Source organism: Bubalus kerabau, chromosome 4 (genome assembly GCF_029407905.1).
Source record: "Bubalus kerabau isolate K-KA32 ecotype Philippines breed swamp buffalo chromosome 4, PCC_UOA_SB_1v2, whole genome shotgun sequence".
Lineage (NCBI taxonomy): Eukaryota > Metazoa > Chordata > Mammalia > Artiodactyla > Bovidae > Bubalus > Bubalus kerabau.
This window is the reverse complement of record NC_073627.1, coordinates 106,943,485-106,965,757: the sequence shown is the minus strand read 5'-3', so window position 1 is coordinate 106,965,757 and position 22,273 is coordinate 106,943,485. Positions and strand designations below refer to the sequence as shown.

The 22,273-nt window shown below is 38.4% G+C and overlaps 2 protein-coding genes and 1 pseudogene across 2 annotated transcripts in view; all 3 read right to left on the bottom strand.

Moving 5' to 3' along the window:
- Positions 1–1,118, bottom strand: part of PUM3 (pumilio RNA binding family member 3) — a 141,912-nt gene extending 140,794 nt beyond the window's left edge. Inside the window, exon 1 of the mRNA XM_055578197.1 lies at positions 1,109–1,118. The gene's annotated coding sequence lies outside the window, so the exon portion shown is untranslated. The remainder of the gene's footprint in view (positions 1–1,108) is intronic.
- The window catches only part of LOC129650941 (histone-arginine methyltransferase CARM1-like), a 124,566-nt gene that overhangs the window by 42,932 nt on the left and 59,361 nt on the right, over positions 1–22,273 (bottom strand). The window contains 1 exon segment of the mRNA XM_055579708.1: positions 7,553–7,730. Within this exon segment, the coding sequence (XP_055435683.1) occupies positions 7,553–7,730 (178 nt within the window).
- LOC129648508 (transformer-2 protein homolog beta-like) lies at positions 1,051–2,121 on the bottom strand (annotated as a pseudogene).

Genomic DNA, 22,273 nt, shown 5'->3' with positions numbered 1-22,273 from the left:
AAGCATTTGCTGTACTGAAAGATCTTTAGTTTTAATACTAGCAGTATAGAGTTATAAAGCATAATTTTTATCACTTAATTGCAGGTATAAAAAGTATGGTATGTTTTGTGGACTGTAGGAAAACGTGCCTTTCTGTCTTGAATTTGCTACTGACGATCTAATCTGAACAGTTCTGCTAAGCATTGATATGTTAGAAAGAAATGTAAAAATCAAACTGTACTGTTGCTTTTTGCCACTAGTAGCATTTTACACCGGAGAAGGCAATGGCACCCCACTCCAGTACTCTTGCCTGGAAAATCCCATGGACGGAGGAGCCTGGTGGGCTGCAGTCCATGGGGTCGCTAGGAGTCGGACACGACTGGGCGACTGCACTTTTACTTGTCACTTTCATGCACTGGAGAAGGAAACGGCAACACACTCCAGTGTTCTTGCCTGGAGAATCCCAGGGACAGTGGAGCCTGGTGGGCTGCCGTCTCTGGGGTCGCACAGAGTCGGACACGACTGAAGCGACTTAGCAGCAGCAGCAGCATTTTACACACAGGTTTTGATCTTCAGAATACCCTGAAATCAGGAAGAAAACCATTTACATGAAGTTCTATACAACAGAAACTTCTCAGCAGTCAAAATTTTAGACTGTAAAATAATACACGCAAAACATACTTTTCTGAAAACACTTAACCTTGAACAAAGCACTGAACTACACAAATGCAGAATGAAAACAGCATTTCAACTCCACCAAAAGTAGTCATCGTAAAAGGTGTAAGTCACCTAACTTCACAAGGCACTGTTCTCTTTTTAAACAGGAGATAATAAAAAATACTGTCCACAAACAATATCCCAACTCTAGGGCAGATTTCAGGAAGTCTTCATCTTCATGCTTTGGCAGTGACAAGGTGAGTATGATTAAGATTTGGAACATGATCTGTACCATCCACGACTGTAAGAGGGAGGTGGTGACCATCTTCTCTATATCTGATCCCTGTCTTGAGCAGCTCTCCATCCTCCTCCTCCTTTATATGATATGCTTTAATAGTCCCAACCATCACAGCCTCAATCATATCCTCTGTCATAAGTAAACTCAATGGTGTGAGCTGCCACAGGTAGGTCTCCCCATGTACATTCCTGGTTGAGGTATGTGCTCTTTTTGTTATAGAGAGATCAACTCTAATACTATGTCCATCAAGCTCAATTCCACTGGCATACCCTTTTGCTTCCTTGGCATCATTGACATTTTCCAAGTATACAAAGGAAAATCCTCTTGAATGTCTATATTGCTGGTCATATACAATAGACACACATCAGCAACTGGGCCATATTTAGAGAACACTTCTCTTAGATCTCTTTCTGTAGTGTACAAGCTCAACCCAAATACTCCAAAACAACAGTTCAGATCAAGATTTGCCTGATTCCCAACATGACGCCTATGAGTTCACATGGGAGAATGACTGTGTCAATGCCATCTTCCATAATCTCTACTGTAAGGTCTGCTATGGAACCTACTATGGGAGCGGGACTGAGATCGCGACCTTGTATAATGCCTTCAAGAACTTCTTTCGGATTTACACTTAGATTCAGATCTGGACCTATACTTAGATTCAGATCTGGACTTGGACTTTGATCTGAAATGCCTGGCATCTTCCTTGGAGTGAGACCTTGCAGGGGTATGCCTTGCAGATTTCCCAGATCCATGGGCACCTTCACTTTGGAAGCAGAATGGCATTCCCACCTGCTGTAGCTCTGCTTGCCACTGCTGCTCAATACTTCTGCTGTTGCCACTCAATGTGCTTCAGTCGAAGCTGCCAGCCTCTCGTGCCTTCTATACAGAGGCTCAGACTCAGCCTTGCATTTTCTACCATGCACCAGTCCCCGAGCCGCTCTGAGCTGCCTCAGAGTTCAGACTCTCCATTTATTTTTTTATTTTCTGTAAAAACAACTTCACCATAAACAAATCATTTCATTCATAGTATTTTCAGAGGTGATCAGAGAAAAATAATCTACAGTCAATCCTCCTATCACATTATTGTTAGTATTTTCATTCTCAACCTTTGTTGATGTAAAACCTTACTATCTTTTTAAGTGCTATTAGAATCTATGCTTATGTGCTGGCTCACCATCCTCCATGCCAGGAAGCCACACTTGCATTTTGTTCCTTACATTTGCAATTAAAAGGGGAAAAGGCATTTACTTTAGCAGAAAACAAACACCTAGGCTAGCATGCCTGAAGTTGGGCCTTTCTGGGCAGGCACACGTGGTGATCAGCATTATAGCTCTCATCATCTAAAAAACTATAAATCCTGTAATTATCATCATCGTTCTAATAATAGTATCTAAAATTTCTTGGTTATGTCAACCCTGTCTTGAACCTTTCCATGGGCTTTCCGTGTATTAATTCATTTAATTCTTACAATAATATAAAGCAGGTACTATTATTATATTCATTTTATAAATGAGAAAACTAAGAAACAGGGAAATTTAAATGATTCAGCCATAATCACAGAGCTATTAAGTAGAAGGAAAAAAACTCAGGGGAGAATTCCCTCCTATAGTCAATGGTCTCATACTTTAGCTATGTTCCCTTTGATGTCTCTTAAAATTGAACAAATCATTTCATTCATAGTATTTTCAGAGGTGATCAGAGAAAAACCATGGGTATAACATCATTCACATTTCTCTATCTAAATCTCAAGCACTGTTGTCAAAACAGTAACGACTGCTGGTAGTTTTTCAAATTTCAAGGATATTAAACAACTTTGGAAAAGTCAAATGTATCATTATCTGTGTAAACTTGTCAAGTTTCAGAGCTCTGAGCCCAAGTCTAACAGGAATTTCAAAGATATCAGATGAAATGGAGGAGAGGAACTCATCAAAGGTAAAATACAAGAAAAATTCCAAGAGAAGAAGAAAATGAGTCTTCTCATTTAACATACCCATTACATGTCCTAGAGAAGGAAATGGCAACCCACTCCAGTATGTTTGCCTGGGAAATCCCATGGACATAGGAGCCTGGCAGGTTACAGTCCATGGGGTCACAAAAGAGTTGGACAGGGCTTAGCAACTAAACAAATAACAACTACATGTACAGCATGGCAATTTAAAATGTTTCACCCTAAGAGAATGAAAGAAAAAATACTAAAAGCATCAAGATGGAAAAAGTATGCCATTCTAAAAGTTCAGAAGTCAGAATGGCGTTGGACTTCTCAATAGTAACATAGGAAACCAGATACTAAAAAAAGATGCCTTAAAAATACTGAGTAAAAGTGGTTTTCAAGTTAAAATTCTCTATCTAACAAAACGATAATGCAAGGACTCAACAAAGTAACTCTCAAGCATCCTTTCCCCAGAAGCTATTGGAAAATATTCTTTGCTGAAAGGAATGCTGTAAATCAAAAAAGAGAAGACAAAAAATGATGACCAAAAGTCAAAGTAGAGTAGCCATACAATAGGACTAGAGAGCCACCAGTTCATGTGGTAAAGGAGGACAGAGAATTACAGGAGAATTCCACAAAATAAATACTGACAGGCAATCTGTCAGACCTGTTAAAGCATGGAAAAAATCAGTCATGAGTATACAGAAAACTAATAAAAAAAACAAGGCAATTAACTCTAGGAAGAACAAAAGATTTCATGAAAAAGATACATAATCGTATGTAACCTGGTGGGCTACCGTCCATGGGGTCACAGAGAGTCGGACACAACTGAACACACACACAGAGAGGATGCACCTACTGTATCACCTGACTCAGCACTGAACAGTATTTACATTGGCATAATGATGTAAACACTGATTACTGATTTAAAGCAAGTAATAATCTAGGTCTATACTGCCTTATATATTTTTAAAAAATCTAAAATCCAAAAAGCTCTGCAAAGCAACAGATTTTTGTTAGGTTTGCAACATTATATGATGGCAAGACCTGACCTGAATTGACTTGAGTTTATAGTCTTTACTTATCCCTCCTGAGAAGCCTGTATGCAAGACAAGAAGCAACAGCAAAAATGGGACATGCAACAGTGCTGCCGCTGCTGCTAAGTCACATCAGTCGTGTCCGACTCTGTGCAACCCCATAGACGGCAGCCCACCAGGCTCCCGTCCCTGGGATTCTCCAGGCAAGAATACTGGACTGGTTCAAAATTGGGAAAGGAATACGTCAAGGCTGTATATTGTCACTGTGCTTATTTAACTTTTAAGCAGAGTACTTCATGGGACATGTCAGGCTGGATGAATCACAAGCTGGAATCAAGATTGTCAGGAGAAATATCAATAACCTCAGAAATACAGTTGATACCACTTTAATGGCAGAAAGCAAAGAGGAACTAAAGAGCCTCTTGATGAAGGTGAAAGAGTGGAGTGAAAAAGCTGGCTTAAAACTCAACACAGAAAAAACTAAGATCATGGCATCCAGTCCCATCACTGCATGACAAATAGATGGGGACAACAACAGAAACAGTGACAGATTTTATTTTCTTGGGATCAAAAATCACTATGGACGGTGACTGCAGCCATGAAATTAAAAGACACCTGCTCCTTAGAAGAAAAGCTATGACAAATCTAAACAGCACATTAAAAAGCAGAGACATCACTTTGCTGACAAAGGTCCGTATACTTAAAGCTATGGTTTTCCAGTAGTCATGTACAGATGTGAGAGTTGGACCATAAAGAAGGCTAAGCACCAAAGAATTGATGCTTTCAAACTGTGGTTCTAGAAAAGACTCGAGAGTCCCCTGGACAATAAGATCAAACCAGTCAATCCCAAAGGAAATCAACTCTGAATATTCATTGGAAGGACTAACGCTGAAACTCCAATACTTTGGCCACCTGATGTGAAGAGCCGATTCACCTGAAAGGACCCTGATGATGGGAAAGATTGAAGGCAAGAGGAAAAGGGGGCGACAAGAGAATGAGATGGTGAGATGGCATCATTGACTCAATGGACGTGAGTCTGAGCAAACTCCAGGAGATAGTGAAGGGCAGGGAAGCCTGGCGTGCTGCAGTTCATGAGGCTGCAATGTGATGGACACAACTGAGCGACTGAACAATAACAACAATCCATACCAATGTGGACTTGGTATCCATATCCATGTTTTGTTGCAGAAATATTACATGTTTCATTATGGAGTGTTGCCTCAGATCCCACTGGAGGAGTGAAGTATAACACATGTGTGATTCTACAGCCTTTCCAAAGTCCTCCAGATTCTGAATTCTGAAACGTACCTGGCCCCATCAAAGGTCTGGATAAGGGACTGAGGACCTGTATAAATACATCAAGAGGATGGAGTAGGGGTGTCTCAACAAGAGAAGGAGTTGCTATATAGGAGAGCTAACTTCTCAAACAGAGGGTGACAAGAAAAGCAACATGATAATTTTACATAGAAATATGTAGTTAAATAATAGAAGCAATAAAAAAGAGAGCTGAAAAGGAAAAAGCCTTCAGGGAGCAGTCTTGAGATTGGAAGAGGCATGGCAGAGGGTTACTATTTTTCACTGTCTTTTTATTATTATGTGATGTTGTAAACTATATCTTATTTTGATAGAAAATAAAAATAATTTGGAAAAAAATCAATCATCCTTTCCCCCAGGAATGCACAGGGTAGAAGGCTGATAAAATCAGTATTCATTTCTACTTGTCTACTTAAAGATACATCACCCAATATAAAATTTCATATATGTTCCTAATATCTGGGGGAAAACGATGCCCAGATATTAAGTCCAAATATTCAGCTTAGGGGGCAGCTCATCAGATGCATATTAATTAACTTTGTTTAAAATCTCATCATACGAAGACACCTAACTATTTGAGAAAAACCCAGAAAAAGTATAAAAATTCTTTCTGGAGGCACTGAGGAGGAAATCCAAACAGCTTTGTTCCTTTGCTTTCATCTCCCAGAGTTCAATTTATCACATGACCACAAGGCTTCCAAGATCCTCCTTGGCTGTTTTATAATGGAAATGCTAATGAAGTTCTTAACATTAGGTATACTTTACCTAAGCTTATTTATTTTTGCATGCATTTTTTTTTTTTGATTAAAAAGTTTACTAATTTTTTAAAATATGTTTAATCTGCTAATATTTGTTTATTACCTGGAAATTTAGTTCATTTACATTTATTGTCATTACTAATGTATTTGAACTCACTTATTAAATTTCATTTTGCTGTTTATACTTAACCTATTTTTTTTTTTTAATTTTTTTTTATTTTTTTAAATTTTATTTTATTTTTAAACTTAACATAACTGTATTAGATTTGCCAAATATCAAAATGAATCCGCCACAGGTATACATGCATTTTTTTAAAAAAAATGCCTATTGGTAAATCCCTAATTTTTGAAACCTGTAGGAAATTATAGACAAACGTCAACCTTTACTTATATGCATATATACCAGGTAATCTGGTGAGTACATGTTATATTTTATTCGTTATTTTGTCTTCATTGGGAACTAGCAGCAAGCCACAACGATGGTAATTTCAGGTAAGTATAACAGGTAAGGAAGGAGCTGCCATTCTCACTAGAGATACAACTGCTAAAACTGGCCAGTTATTTTTCTAACTCTCATTTGAAAAAAGATGTGTTATTGGAACACGTCCCCTCTCTGGTGAAGAGTGGAAAGTTAGTGTGTGTGCAAGGAGTTGTGAGTGTGGGTTTCAGGGTCAGACAGATCTAGCGTCAAATCCAGGCTCTGTGGCTTATTAGAGTTCTGTCCTTGCCAAGCTGCTTTCCCTCATGGTGCTTCAGTGTTCTAAGTGGGGATTGTAATACTGTCTCCTACTAAGCCAGGTCTCAATCTTGGCACTATTGACATTTTGGGCTGAATAACTCTTTGATGTGTGGGGGTGATATCCTGCACATCAGAAGATATTTAGCAAGTCCCTGGCCTCCCCCATAGGTGCTGGCAGCACCTCCTTTGCCAGTTATGACATCTCAAACTGTCTTCAGACATAACCAAACGTCTCCTGGGAAAGGAGTATAAAATCACCGAGAATCTCTGCAGTAAACCTCCAAATAAACTGAAAGCTTTCATTACTCAAACTTTGTCAGGTTTTCATAAAATAATTTATACAAAGTCTGCTTAGCACACACAGATATTCGGTCAGCTGAACTTTATCTTATCTCAATTACATGTAGCGATCATAGGGAAAGAAACACAGCAGGAAGAGAATATGTTAGAAAGAAAAGAACACCAGACACTTTCCCACACTACAGAAGGTCAACACTTGAAAGGGCTTTAGAGATTACTTTTAATACTACAGATGAGGAAGCCAAAGTCAAAAGATCAAGTGTCAGGCCAAGTTAGCTAAGAAAGAAAGTGATTGCATCAGGACAAGAACACAAAACTTGGAACTGGTCTTCTACACCATTCTGAACACCACGGCCATCAGGGTCTTTTGGGGACTAGCTCAATTATTATGGGAGAATAAGATGAGGAAGTCAAATACCTGGTTTAACAGAAATATTCTTTCCTCCTTTCTGTAAAGGATTGAATATAGGGGAAGGAAGATGGCAAATCTTACAGAAAAGTTAGCCTACTTTCAAAACCAGGAACTAGCCAGCTCACCATTTGTTTTCAGCCACTTTTTGGAATGAAGGTAACTTTCCAGCATCCTTTCATTGAACAGCATGTATCCCATTGGTTCTGAAATGATCACATCTACAGCCTCAGGAAGTGAGATTTCTTCAATTTTCCCTGGCAAAACAATGATCTTGTCTGAAAGGTTGTTACTTTCCACTAGCATCTGAAACAGATAAAACATACCAGTACTGTTACAAAGAATCTTATGAAAAGTAAGTTTTGTAGATTAGGGGTTGGCTGGGTGATATGGATGAGAGGGAAGTGATTTCTTTGCTTCTATAATATTATACAGATATTTTTCTTACTGCACAAACATTTCATGTTTACTGTAAATTAGAAGATACAGATATGAAACAAATAAAAACATCTATAATCAATGCCACATACAAATAATAACTATTAATAGCTTTATATATATCCTTCTAGACTCTATACAAACATACCCTTATATACACATACATACTGTATGTGTGGTCTGTATGTGTGTGTGAAAGTCAAAGTTGCTCAGTCGTGTCTGACTCTTTGCAACCCCATGGACTATACAGCCCATGGAATTCTCCAGGCCAGAATACTGGAAAGGGTAGCCGTTCCTTTCTCAAGAGGATCTTCCCAACCCAGAGATGAACCCAGTTCTCCTGCATTGCAGATGGATTCTTTATCATCTGAGCCACGAGGGAAGCCCATGTGTGTGTATATATGCACATGTACTTTGAGAGGATTATTAATAGTTTCAGTCTATTTCCTATTGTTCTACTGGCATTAAGGATGCCCAAGAGTTCTGTACAACAATCTTGTGTAACATAATAATCCTGATCCTTATTAAATCATCCTTTGATCTTTTGATTCCAAAGATAAATAATACCATGCTCATTAGCTTTTTTGTTAAAAGCACATTTTACAGTTATGTATTCATTTTTCTTTGATGTCCTCTGTATTGTATTTAATAATTTTGAACTCTCTTAAAAGAAGGACCTTGAAGAGAAATATGGTTATGTATTTCTAACATATTTCTTCTAAATGTCAAATACAATAAGGTGATTATATTATTACATTTACATCTTTCTACTGCCTGAAAAAATATTTCCTAATAAACATCTTATATGCACCATCACAAATATATACAGCATATTGCTTTTCAAGCTGTGCTTTCCTGAGATTCTTACGTCTTTGTTCATTGTATTTATACATATTCAGAGACCCTCCATGTTGTATTTTTGCAACTTGACCCTTTCCTCATCCAAAATGTAATATACCAAGCATCTGTCATGATTCAGTTGCATTTTCTCAACTTCTGATCACTTCTTCCCAAGATTAGGATATCTTTCACTTTGAACTCGATCTTCTAGGATGCTGCTCAGTAACATTACACCACAAGCTTGTTGAATGTCTTTTCTACCTACATTTTCTTTAAAAGAAATGAAGTACTCTCTGATCTAAGGGAAAACAATGAAAACTGAACATGCCATCCACTGTCAACATCTATGCCCTCACAAGGACTCGTGGAATTCCATTCTATTATTGTTCTACACATGCTTGTCAGGTTTAGGGGGTCTGTGGACACAAGCCCTAAAGGGTAAGGCTTTAGGTGGCTTGATTTTCTGAGTACATTCTTTTCTCAGGAGAGCCCCTTTGAATGGCTGTAAGCATGGCTCCACGTGGATGACTGTGCACAGCTTCAGGTTTTCTCTCTCACCTGAGCACTGGGCCATTACCTGGACATTTCCACCAACCTGCTAGGTTATCTCCTCAGTCTCAACAAGTAAAGAGCCAATCTCAAAACTCCTTCTTGAAAACTAGCCATTTATCTAAGTTCCTTTAAAATCTTCATATGATTTTGTATTTCTTGATTCTTTTTTTGGTTACCAATGCCATAATGCTCAATATCCCAGAGGCACACATACTTGCTTCCCGTCGACAATTAGTAACCATTTCCTCTTACTTCTGCTTTTCAGATATGTCTCATTTCCACCTTCTTCTTTCTGCCTGCATCAACTTGTCCTGTTCCTAATAACTTCAAATCTGAAATTTAAAAATAGCAGTTACATAATGAAAATAATAACAGCAGTGCCTACACTTCACAGGCCTGCTTGAGGCTAAAACAAGATAAATCATATTAAGGGTCATGTAAGTATTAAATTACTATTGTCATATTATTTCTATTAAAGAAAAGCATTCACTAAAAAAGAGAAATGTAGATGAGCAAAAGCATGTGAATAAAAATCACTGTATTCCCATCACCTGGACGTAGGCAGGGTATATTTCCTGGCACAATTTTGAGTGTTTCTCTGTTTATAAAAATATGTACTTTGGTAGTAATATCTCATAATCTTTTTACATGTAATATGTTTTAGATCAGTTTTCTGAATATTTTCTACATCATGGCATACACATAAAAAGTAACATTTTTATGAATAGTAGGGTTAACAGGGAAGGATGCCTGCAGTTTTGAGACATTTAACCTGGGGGTTCATGCCCCATGAGACCCTGACCATCTCCCAAGAAGGCAAAGGGCACGAAAACATTCTTCCTGGCATGTTTTTCCGGAAGCTCTGTTGTTGACATCTTTCCATGAACTGCTCTAGAACATAATTTTTATTGGCTGTAGGGTACTTCATAATACTCTTTGATTCACTAACCAATACTATGCTACTGGACATTCAAGTTATATCAAATGTTTCATTATTACAACAGTATATTGACAAATAATAATGCTGTTCAATCTGGGGACATAGTTCTTAACTCTGTTTCAAAGTTAAAGGGTCCAGAACTTTTAAGGGTTTCAGGTTCACATTGTCCCTTTGCCTAATGGAAAGGTGATTCCATTTCTAAATTACAAGCCCTTTTTAAATTCTACTTATGGGGTGCGAGGGTGTCCACATAACTGCAATGTGTAAGTGTGACGTGAAGTCGCTCAGTCATGTCCTACTGTTTGCTACCCCGTGGACTGTAGCCCACCAGGCTCCTCTGTCCATGGGATTTTCCAGGCAAGAATACTGGACTGGGTTGCCATTTCCTTCTCCAGGGTCTCTCCCCAACCCAGGGACCGAACTCAGGTCTTCTGCATGGTATGCAGACGCTTTAACCTCTGAGCCACCAGGAAAGCCTCATCAATTTGGACCAGGATGTCGGAAGGGAAATTTTGCTGGAGGGACTAATAAGATGATCAAGGGAGTGTGATATCCACTCTACATGGAGATTTTACAGAGAAAAATCAGAGACTCTTAAACCCTCAGTAAGATCAGATATCTAAGAACGGTTGAGAGAGAGGATGCTATGAGCTGTCAGAAGGGTGATTTGAGGTTTATAGGAAAGAATTTGCATCTTACTATTCTCACAGGTAAAAAAGGACATACCGCATATGTGTAAGTGAATAAAGAGGCTTGCTTTCAGGCCACTGCATCTTGTGACTTATTTTTCCTTAATTAAAAAAAAATTGTTGGAGTATAGTTGCTTTACAATGTTGTGTTAGTTTTTACTGTACAGCAAAGTGAATCAGCTACACGTATATGTATATCTGCACTTTTTGGATTTCCTTCACATTTAGGTTATCAAGTGACTTCATTTATTTTTGACCAGATTCGGAGAACATTAGATCAAGAATATGAAGATACAGATTCTAGACCTGCCATTACCATCAAAGAGCTGTGTGCCCTTGGGGAAGTCACTTAAACTCTCTACATCTGTTTCCCTCTTGAAAAATCAGAGTTTAAAATTGAGTCACTTTAAGGCTCCACTTAGTTCTAAAATTTCATGATTAGAAGAAAGCAAAATTTCTGCATAGTCTGTTCCAGGAATCCATGAACACAAGGAGTTTCATGATCAAATATTATTGGAACTTTGTTATAATGCATATTACCTCTTACAAATTCAGAGAGTTCATTACCATATTAATAGATTCGAAAAATTCTGCTGAAAACTGGTTTGGCTAAATCAAAGATACCCAAACTTATTTGAGTATTTGACGTATTTTTTCTTGAATGTTTATCTCAGATCAATCTTTAAGAAACAATAAAAATAGTTATTTGATAATCCTAGGTTGCAAAGGCGAAAAGGAAAGATATGCCCGTTTTAATGCAGAGTTCCAAAGAATAGCAAGGAGAGATAAGAAAGCCTTCCTCAGTGATCAGTGCAAACAAACAGAATGGGGAAACAAAACAATGGGAAAGACTAGAGATCTCTTCAAGAAAATAAGAGATACCAAGGGAACATTGGATGCAAAGATGAGCTCAATAAAGGACAGAAATGGTATGGACCTAACAGAAGCAGAAGATATTAAGAAGAGGTGGCAAGAATACACAGAAGAACTGTACAAAACATATTCACAACCCAGATAATCACGATGGTGTGATCACTCACCTAGAGCCAGACATCCTGGAATGTGAAGTCAAGTGGGCCTCAGGAAGCATCACTACGAACAAAGCTACTGGAGATGATGGAATTCCAGTTGAGCTATTTCAAATTCTAAAAGATGATGCTATGAAAGTGCTGAACTCAATATGCCAGCAAATTTGGAAAACTCAGCAGTGGCCACGGCCCTGGAAAAAGTCAGTTTTCATTCCAATCCCAAAGCAAGGCAATGCCAAAGAATGCTCAAACTACTACACAATTGCACTTATCTCACATGCTAGCAAAGTAATGCTCAAAATTCTCCAAGCCAAGCTTCAACAGTATGTGAACCATGAACTTTCATATGTTCAAGCTGGATGTAGAAAAGGCAGAGGAACCAGAGATCAAACTTCCAACATCCGTTGGATAATCAAAAAAGTAACAGAGTTCCAGAAAAAACATCTACTTCTGCCTTATTGACTATGCCAAAACCTTTTACTGTGTGGATCTTAACAAACTGTAGAAAATTCTTAAAGAGATGGGAATACCAAACCACCTGACCTGCTTCCTGAGAAACCTGTATGTGGGTCAGGAAGTAATAGTTAGAAATGGACATGGAACAACAGACTGGTTTGAAATCGGGAAAGGGGTACATCAAGGCTGTATATTGTCAACCTGTTTATTTAAATTATATGCAGAGTACATCATGAGAAACACTGGGCTGGAGGAAGCACAAGCGGGAATCAAGATTGCTGGGAAAATATCAATAACCTCAGATATACAGATGATACCACCCTATGGCAGAAAGTGAAGAAGAACCAAAGAGCCTCTTGATAAAAGTGAAAGAAGAGAGTGAAAGAGTTGGCTTGAAACTCAACATTCAGAAAACTAAGATCATGGCATCTGGTCCCAAAACTTCATGATAAATAGTTGGGGAAACAATGGAAACAGGGAGAGACTTTATTTTGGGGGCTCCAAAATCACTGCAGATGGTAACTGCAGCCATGAAATTAAAAGATGCTTGCTCCGTGGAAAAAAAGTTATGACCAACCTAGACAGCATATTTAAAAGCAGAGACATTACTTAGCCAACAAAGGTCTGTCTAGTCAAAGCTATGGTTTTTCCCAGTAGTCATGTATGGATGTGAGAGTTGGACTATAAAGAAAGCTGAGCACCAAAGAATTGATGCGTTTACCCGTGGTATTGGAGGAGACTCTTGAGAATCCACTGGACTGCAAGGAGATCAAACCAGTCAATCCCAAAGGAAATCAGTCCTGAATATTCATTGGAAGGACTGATGCTGAAGCTGAAATTCCAATATTTTGGCTACCTGATGCGAAGAACTGACTCATTGGAAAAGACCCTGATGCTGGGAAAGATTGAAGGTGGGAGGAGAAGGGGATGACAGAGGAGGAGATGGTTGGATGGCATCACCGACTCAATGGACATGAGTGTGAGTAAACATCGTGTGTTGGTGACGGACAGGGAGGCCTGGCGTGCTGCAGTCCATGGGGTCACAAAGAGTAGGACACGACTGAGCGACTGAACAGAACTGAAGTTGAAAACAATTCATTGATAGAGATATTTGAAGATAGAACATAAACTCAGTCAGTAACACCTCCTAGACACAAGAGCAGCTAATTCCAGATGTGAGATGCATTCTATTCTGAGTCAGTCTTGCTGCCATACTTGCTCTTTGGTAATCAACAGCTAGTTTTATGTTAGTCTGTCACTTTGGACCCCATTCTTCCAAAACTAAATCCTGTAGAACTATCCTTTCTAGAGAATACATACCCAATATCCAGGAAGAGAATATGTTATACTCAAATCATACATAACCATTTTGGAAAACCATCTGGCATTACTTGATAAAGCTGAAGACGACTATAACTTAGAAATATCACTCCCATAAATACATATTCTAGAGAATTCTTTGAACATGTGTACAATATAACCTATACTAAAACTTTATAATAATATTGGTAATTATAAATTAAAAAAATAAATATACAGGATTTACTAACTGATAGGGAAGTGAATGAATAAATGCTGTTCTATTCATATTATGAATACTACTGAACAGTGAGAAAGAAAAAACGAGAGGTTTTCATGTTAACAAATTAATTTCATAAGCAGAATTTTAAGGAAGACAAGAAACAGTTGCTGAAAAATATACACTATGTTTCCTGTTACTTAAAAAGTCAACTGTATCCAAAAGTAAACTGTATTGATTTGGATATACTGCTGCTTCTGCTAAGTCACTTGAGTCGTGTCCTACTCTGTGCGACCCCATAGACGGCAGCCCAGCAGGCTCCACCGTCCCAGGATTCTCCAGGCAAGAACACTGGAGTGGGTTGTCATTTCCTTCTCCAATGCATGAAAGTGAAAAGTGAAAGCGAAGTTGCTCAGTCGTGTCCGACCCTCAGCGACCCCATGGACTGCAGCCTACCAGGCTCCTTCGCCCATGGGATTTTCCAGGCAAGAGTACTGGAGTGGGTTGCCATTGCCTTCTCCATAGGATATAATACATTATTCTTAAAAACTCTTGTATCCTAACATGCTAGTAACTTTTGGGAGTGAAAAGAGGGCATGAAATTTGGGAGAAGCATAAAGGAACTTTAATAAACAGTTACATTATCCTAGCTGTTACACTGCATTGTGGGCATATATGTGGTTTTTACATTTACATTCACCTTTATTTCTGGATGCAAGAGCATTGTATAATAGGAAGTACTTCTAACAGAAAAGTTTGAGGTAATCATAAAAAATGCAAGTTTTAAAAAACAAACTGATTTCTGCAATCAGAAGATAACAGATATGAAAGACAGACTTAAAACAAAGCAGCATAAAGGTAATTAATGTCTCTGAAGAATGGAAAAGTCACTCAAAGGTATATTAAAATTCCCCTGAAATAAGAAAACTGAATCCATTAACAGAAAAAATACACAGTGCTCATAAGAAAATGCCATACAGTAATAGCAACATGGAAATATATTCTGCTCAAGATTTTAAATTTAAAGAAAAAAAATTCCTTGGGTACACATGCAGAAAGAAAAATCACCCTAAAACTGAAAGAAAATCAGGCTGGCATCAGACTGCTCTATACTCATATTCATTTTAAAAAGACAATGGAACAATATCTGCAAAATTTAGAAACAAAAATCTGTGATCAAAATAAGATTAAATCCAAAAATACTAATAGTAAAAAAAGATTAAATCCAGAGGAGGTACTATTCATATTTTCAATGTGAGAAAACTCAGGATAGCACATATAAGACCATCCTCAAAAATTGATTTACCAAAAACAAAAAATAAATAATTCATGTAATTAAGATATGAACTAAACAAAGAATTTGGTAATAAAGAAGTTATACACAAGAAAGATATATCCATCTGAATGCAGAATTCCAAAGAATAGCAAGGAGAGATAAAAAAAAGCCTTTCTAAGCGATCAATGCAAAGAGACAGAGGAAAACAATAGAATGGGAAAGACTAGAGATCTCTTCAAGAAAATTAGATACACCAAGGGAACATTTAATGTAAAGATGGACACAATAAAACAGAAACAGTATGAATCTAACAGAAGCAGAAGATATTAAGAAGAGGTGGCAAGAATACACAGAAGAACTATACAAAAAAGGTCTAATGATCCAGATAACCATGATGGTGTGATCACTCACCTAGAGCCAGACATCCTGAAATGAAAAGTGAAGTGTGCCTTGGGAAGCATCACTACAAACAAAGCTAGTGGAGGTGATGGAATTCCATTGAGCTGTTTCAAATCCTAAAAGATGATGCTATGAAAGTGCTGCATTCAATATGCCAGCAAATTTGGAAAACTCAGCAGTGGCCACAGGACTGGAAAAGGTCAGTTTTCATTCCAATCCCAAAGAAAGGCAAATGCCAAAGAATGCTCAAACTACTGCACAATTGCACACATCTCACACACTAGCAAAGTAATGCTCCAAATTCTCCAAGCTAGGCTTCAACAGTATGTGAACCGGGAATTTCTGAATGTTCAAGCTGGATTTAGAAAAGGCAGAGGAACCAGAGATCAAATTGCCAACATCCCTTGGATCATCAAAAAAGCAAGAGAAATCTAGAAAAACATCTACTTACGCTTCATTGACTACACTAAAACCTTTGTCTGTGTGGATCACAACAAACTATAGAAAATTCCTCAAGAGATGGGAATAAGAGAGCACCTTACCTGCCTCCTGAGAAATCTGCATGCAGGTCAAGAAACAACAGTTAGAACCAGACATGAAACAATAGACAAGGCTGTATATAGTCACCCAGCTTACTTAACTTATATCATGCAAAATGTTAAGCTGGATGAAGCACAAGCTGGAATCAAGATTGCTGGCAGAAATATCAGTATGGCAGAAAGTGAAGAACTAAAGAGCCTCTTGATGAAGGTGAAAGAGGAGAGGGAAAAAGTTGAGGCTTAAAGCTCAACATTCAGAAAACTAAGAGCATGGCATCTGGTCCCATCACTTCATGGCAAATAGATGGGGAAAGAGTGGCTGATTTTGTTCTTTTGGGCTCCAAAATCACTGCAGATAGTGACTGCAGCTGTGAAATTAAAAGACACTTACTCCTTGGAAGGAAAGTTATGACCAACCTAGACAGCATATTGAAAAGCAGAGATATTACTTTGTCAACAAAGGTCCATCTGGTCAAAGCTATGGTTTTTCCAGTAGTCATGTATGGATGTGAGAGTTGGACTGTAAAGAAAGCTAAGCACCAAATAATTGATGCTTTTGAACTGTGGTGAACTGTGCTTTTGAACTCTTGAGAGTCCCCTGGACTGCAAGGAGATCAAACCAGTCCATCCTAAAGGAAATCAGTCCTGAATATTCATCAGAAGGATTGATGCTGAAGCTGAAACTCCAATACTTTGGCCACCTGAAGCAAAGAGCTGACTCATTTGAAATGACCCTGATGCTGGGAAAGACTGAGAGCAGGAGGAGAAGGGGACGACAGAGAATGAGATGGTTGGATGGCATCACCAACTCAGTGGACATGGGTTTGGGTGAACTCTGGGAGTTGGTGGTGGACAGGGAGGCCTGGCGTGCTGTGGTTCATGGGGTCACAAAGAGTTGGACACGACTGAGCGACTGAACTGAACTGAACAGATATGCAGATGACACCACCCTTATGGTAGAGGGTGCAAAGAGGAACTAAACAGCCTCTTGATGAAAGTGAAAGAGGAGAGTGAAAAAGTTGGCTTAAAACTCAACATTCAAAAAACTAAGATCATGGCATCTGGTCTCATCACTTCATGGCAAATAGATGGGAAATAATAGAAACAGTGAGACACTTTATTTTCTTGGGCTCCAAAATCACTGCAGATGGTGACTGCAGTCATGAAATTAAAAGATGCTCCTTGGAAGAAAAGTTATGACCAACCTAGACAGCATATTAAAAAGCTGAGACATTACTTTGCAGACAAACATCTGTTTAGTCAATGCTATGGCTTTTAGAAGTCACGTATGGATGTGAGTTGGACCATAAAGAAGGCTGAGCGCCGAAGAATTGATCCTTTGGAACTGTGCTGTTGGAGAAGACTCTTGAGAGTCCCTTGGACTGCAAGGTGCTCAAACCAGTTGATCCTAAAGGAAATCAGTACTGAATATTCATTGGAAGGACTAATGCTGAAGATCCAATATTTCAGCTACCTGAAGAGAAGAACTGACTCATTGGAAAAGACCCTGATGCTGGGAAAGATAGAAGGCAGGAGGAGAAGGGGATGAGAGAGGGTGAGATGGTTGGATGGAATCACTGAATCAATGGACATGAGTCTGAGTAAGCTACGGGATTTGGTGAATGACAGGGAAGCCTGGCGTGTTCCAGTCCATGGGGCCACAAAGAGTTGGACATGACTGAGTGACTGAACTGAACTGACAGGAGGAAGGTGGAGCTATGGGAACACTGATGATTTCACTTCTGTTATAGGAAGGAGTGAATGTTTATCATGACGTTTAAAAAGATTCAGCTTCTTAATATTTTCCAAAACTTTACAGGAATCCATTAGGAAGCAATTTCTCTTAAAAAATTTTTTTTATTGGAGTATAGTTTATTTACAATGTTGTGCTAGTTTCAGGTATACAGTAAAGTGAATCTGTTATACATATATCCACTCTTTTTCAGATTCTTTTCCCATATAGTCCAGTACAGAGAACTGAGTAGAGTTCCCTGTGCTATACAATAGGTCCTTATTAGTTATCTATTTTATATATAGTAGAGTGCATATGTTAATCCCAGAAGGAAGCAATTTCTTTTTATGTGAAGAACTTATTCAAAGTTAAAACAATTTCTCTTTTATTCTTAGTTTCTTTTCCTCGTTAAATTCAACAAAATTCAATATTTTTTTATTCAGAACATTACAGATCAGATAATCTCATTTTTCTAAAAATATTTCTCTCTAACCATTCTTCTTCTTGTATATTTGCATAGAAAAATGTCTGAAATGCGGATTCAAGTGATATTAATGATAACTATTATGGGTGGTTTAAATTTTTCTTCTTTGCTAAATTTCTCAATTGCTTAATTTCTTTATTATAAGGCATTATTTTTATACATACAGCCTATAAATAAATAAATTTTATAAAAAATACATTTTTATAAATACAAATGATTTTTCTTTAAAGAAAACTATTAGTAAAACTAGGAATCTAAGCAAATATAACTGTCTCCTCTCTTTTCTGAGATCTCACAGAAATACAGGAAATGAAATAAATCAGAAAGAAACCTTAATATGTATGTACATTAAAAAGAACTATCAAGAGAGGAGAGAGTCTGAGAGAATTCTATAAGATAGAAAGCAGACTGGATTGGACTGATGGAAAAAACAGAGTACATTATTCTGAACCCCTAAATTTCAGAGCTAAAGACAGCTTTCTGTAAGGGAGTTTGGGAGGAAAAATTCCAAATTTCAAGTCAGGAAATGTCAAGAGCAGAAGAGCTCATGGGATTACTATCTAGGCTAGTATGTCCACTCTCTCACCCATTTTAGGAATATGGACTCTATGAGACTGGCCTCTGTGGCTTTTGTTCCTGGCTAAAGCTTTTAGCCGGAGAAGGCAATGGCAACCCACTCCAGTACTCGTGCCTGGAAAATCCCATGGATGGAGGAGCCTGGTAGGCTGCAGTCCATGGGGTCGCTAAGAGTCGGACACGACTGAGTAACTTCACTTTCACTTTTCACTTCATGAATTGGAGGAGGAAATGGCAACCCACTCCAGTGTTCTTGCCTGGAGAATCCCAGGGACGGCAGGGCCTGGTAGGCTGCCGTCTATGGGGTCGCACAGAGTCGGACACGACTGAAGTGACTTAGCAGCAGTAACAGTAAAGCTCTTAGCATGGCTTTTGTGATATGTCTTAGCAGGAATCCTAACGTGAATTTTAAAGTGCAAAAGAAAAACACAGAAGAGCTTGGGGAACTTTGGGTCCCAATGGGAAGAAAATTATAAGGCGGTGCAACCCAAAGTTCCATTCCCAAGGATAAAGCTCTTACTTTGGCAATAACGTAGGTCACTAGGCTACCAGTGAGCTACACACACATCCATGTACACTTACAGGGAAGCTCACCTTCCAGCACATTTTCTCCATGGAGCAAAGGCTTTGATCTACTCTCCCTGTTAAGGGGGAGATGTGTTGGAAACACAGACTCACACTCTCTATACTAAGCAACGTAGTTCTTCATCAGCTCAGAGTAAGTAAACAAGGATTTCGAGACATTGGAGGAAAGTAAATAGCATGAAAGAGAAAGTTGGAGAGTAACAAATAGAACAAATGACTCATAAGGAAACAGATTACTATTTTTAAAAAATGACTAAACTCAGAGGTGAGATTTTATAGCCATAAACCCACAATAAGCTGCTGTAAAATTAAGAATATGATTACTAGAAAATAAATTCAGTTGGTAAACTGTCAAAACTTAAGACCAAGATAGTGAACTGTAAGATAACTTTGAGGAAATCTGAGAACAGAGCAAACCAAAGAGACAGACACCATAAAAGAACAGTCGAATTGACATGGGTATAATATCAATAGTTAAATAATAGAAAATATCCCAAAACTCAAGAAAGACTTAGTCTTCAAATTGAAAGAGCTTACTGAGAATGATGCAGAGTAGACAGTCTAAAAAGTTAGTTCACATTTAAATACATAATGGCAAATTTGACAACCCCAGCAACTAAGCTGGTAGAGCATCCACCTGCAATGCAGGAGACCTGGGTTTGATCCCTGGTTAGAAAGATCCCCCAGAGAAGGGAAAGGCTACCCACTCCAGTATTCTGGACTGGAGAATTCCATGGACTGTGTAGTCCATGGGGTCACAAAAAGTCGGACATGACTGATTGACTTTCACTTTTACTTTCAGGAATTATGACAAAGATCCCTAAAGCTTTTAAAGTTTTAAAAAGTCACAGCTTCTGATGAACAAAAATTATACTGATGCCAGAATTCTCACCAGCAGCACAGGCCATTAGCAGATAACAAAGGAAGTTCAGGGGGAAAATGACTTTTGAGCCCCAAATCCAAAAACTTTGAGGAAATAGAAAACTTTTTCAGATATAAAAAGCCTCAAAGATTTTGTGTGTCACAGTGAAAAAATACAAGGAATTAGTCAAGAGGAAAAACAAATATAAGAAATATTTCCTGGCGGTCCAGTGATTGAGACTTTGCCTTCCAATGAGGGGGGTGGGTTCAATCCCTGGTTGGGGAGGTAGAAGCCCACATGTCTCATGGACAAAAGGCTAACACATAAAACAGAAACAATACTGTCACAAAGTCAACAGATACTTTAAAAAAATGATCTACCTCAAAAAATTCTTTTTAAAAGAAAAGGGATAACGTAGATAACAACAATAGCAAAGATAGAACAAACAGTGGCAATCTGAGTATAAACTAGAGGAAGAGTAGAAATCTGAAAACGAATAAGAATTATATCCATTTTTAATAAACTTTAATGTCATTCTTCCAGACTAACAAGAGTTCAGTGTCACAGGATTCTTTTTCTATTAGTCTATGAAACTAGTTGGTTCCATAATGAAAGGTATTTATATGGTCATTATACTTAGTATGCTTTTTGTACAGGGGGTAAATTTTCTGATGCAATCTATAAACAAAGCAATATTTAGTGAACTACACGTTTTAAATCTTGACTATCTAGAGATAACATAACCAAACAAAATTGGGAGTTACATAGAAGAGGAAAGTTCTTCCTCTATTATACTGGGAGTCAGCAGTACCTCCAGAGTAGATAGCTCAGGAAACAGAAGTATGAGCACCATGACATAAAGTTATCACAGTCATCAGCTAAAACAAGTAAATAACAGAAGGTCAGAGTAGATCACACCAGGAAATGTGATCAGGCACAAGTGGAGTGGGTGGGAGAAAGTTGTTTTTTATTTTACACACTCCTATACAGTTTGACTCCCCTTGCTCATGCTCAATATTTGTTTAATTTTAAAAAGTCAGTGAGCAGTCCTCCAAACAAAAGAATACCTAAACAATCCTTCGGTTCTCTCCTTTTAACCCCATTCCTTAGTGAACAATTCTGAACATCTGCTTAAATATTTCAAAAAGTCCTATTCACCTTACTTTTAAAAAACTCAGTGACTTTAGTTTCCTGAAACAGAGTATTTATGCTAAAGTTCTTCCTAACTCGCTGTTTGGACACCGTCATTTTAGAATTCAGGAAACTGTGTCCTGGGGAGGTCAGTGTCCAAGCCAAGGACACGCTACAAGGCAGTGGCAGATGTACGGGGCTTAAGTGGTTTATGGCTACCCATTACTGTTATCAGAGGCAGTAGCATCATGGGTTGGCTTTCTGAGAAGGTTCAGAGAGGAAAGTCCTGTGGTAACTTTTCCTCTCCCCTCCTCGGTGTACAGCTGCCTCCTGCCTGCAATCAAGGTGAACACTAAGCATCACACATCACTCTTCTCAGGCCACTGGTACATCATTATTTTTTTGCAGATATCAGGGCCTCCTGGAATCTGCGGTTAAGAGAGACTAAACGGGCCTCTGGAGGAACCAGTCAGAGCTGTGAGTGCAAAAATCCTTTGCAAACAAGAACTAGTTGGCAGGCCAATGAGGACAACACAGAGTGGGAAAGACTGACTGACAGGATGGGAAGGAGAGGCAAAGAGAAGGGCTTTTTCCTGTTTCTCTTAAGGGTGGCTTACAGGGACAGAGCCTGTGGGGTTCGGAAGTTTCTTTGCACTGGATGAGTATACACCCCTTTATCACTGCAGGATCTCCAAAGGTGACAGGAGGAAATAACATGAAGCCTCTGTGAGGGAAATGCTACTAATCCTACAGCATGGCCGCCAACAAGAACAAAAACGTCCTGGCAACTTTAAAACACGTTG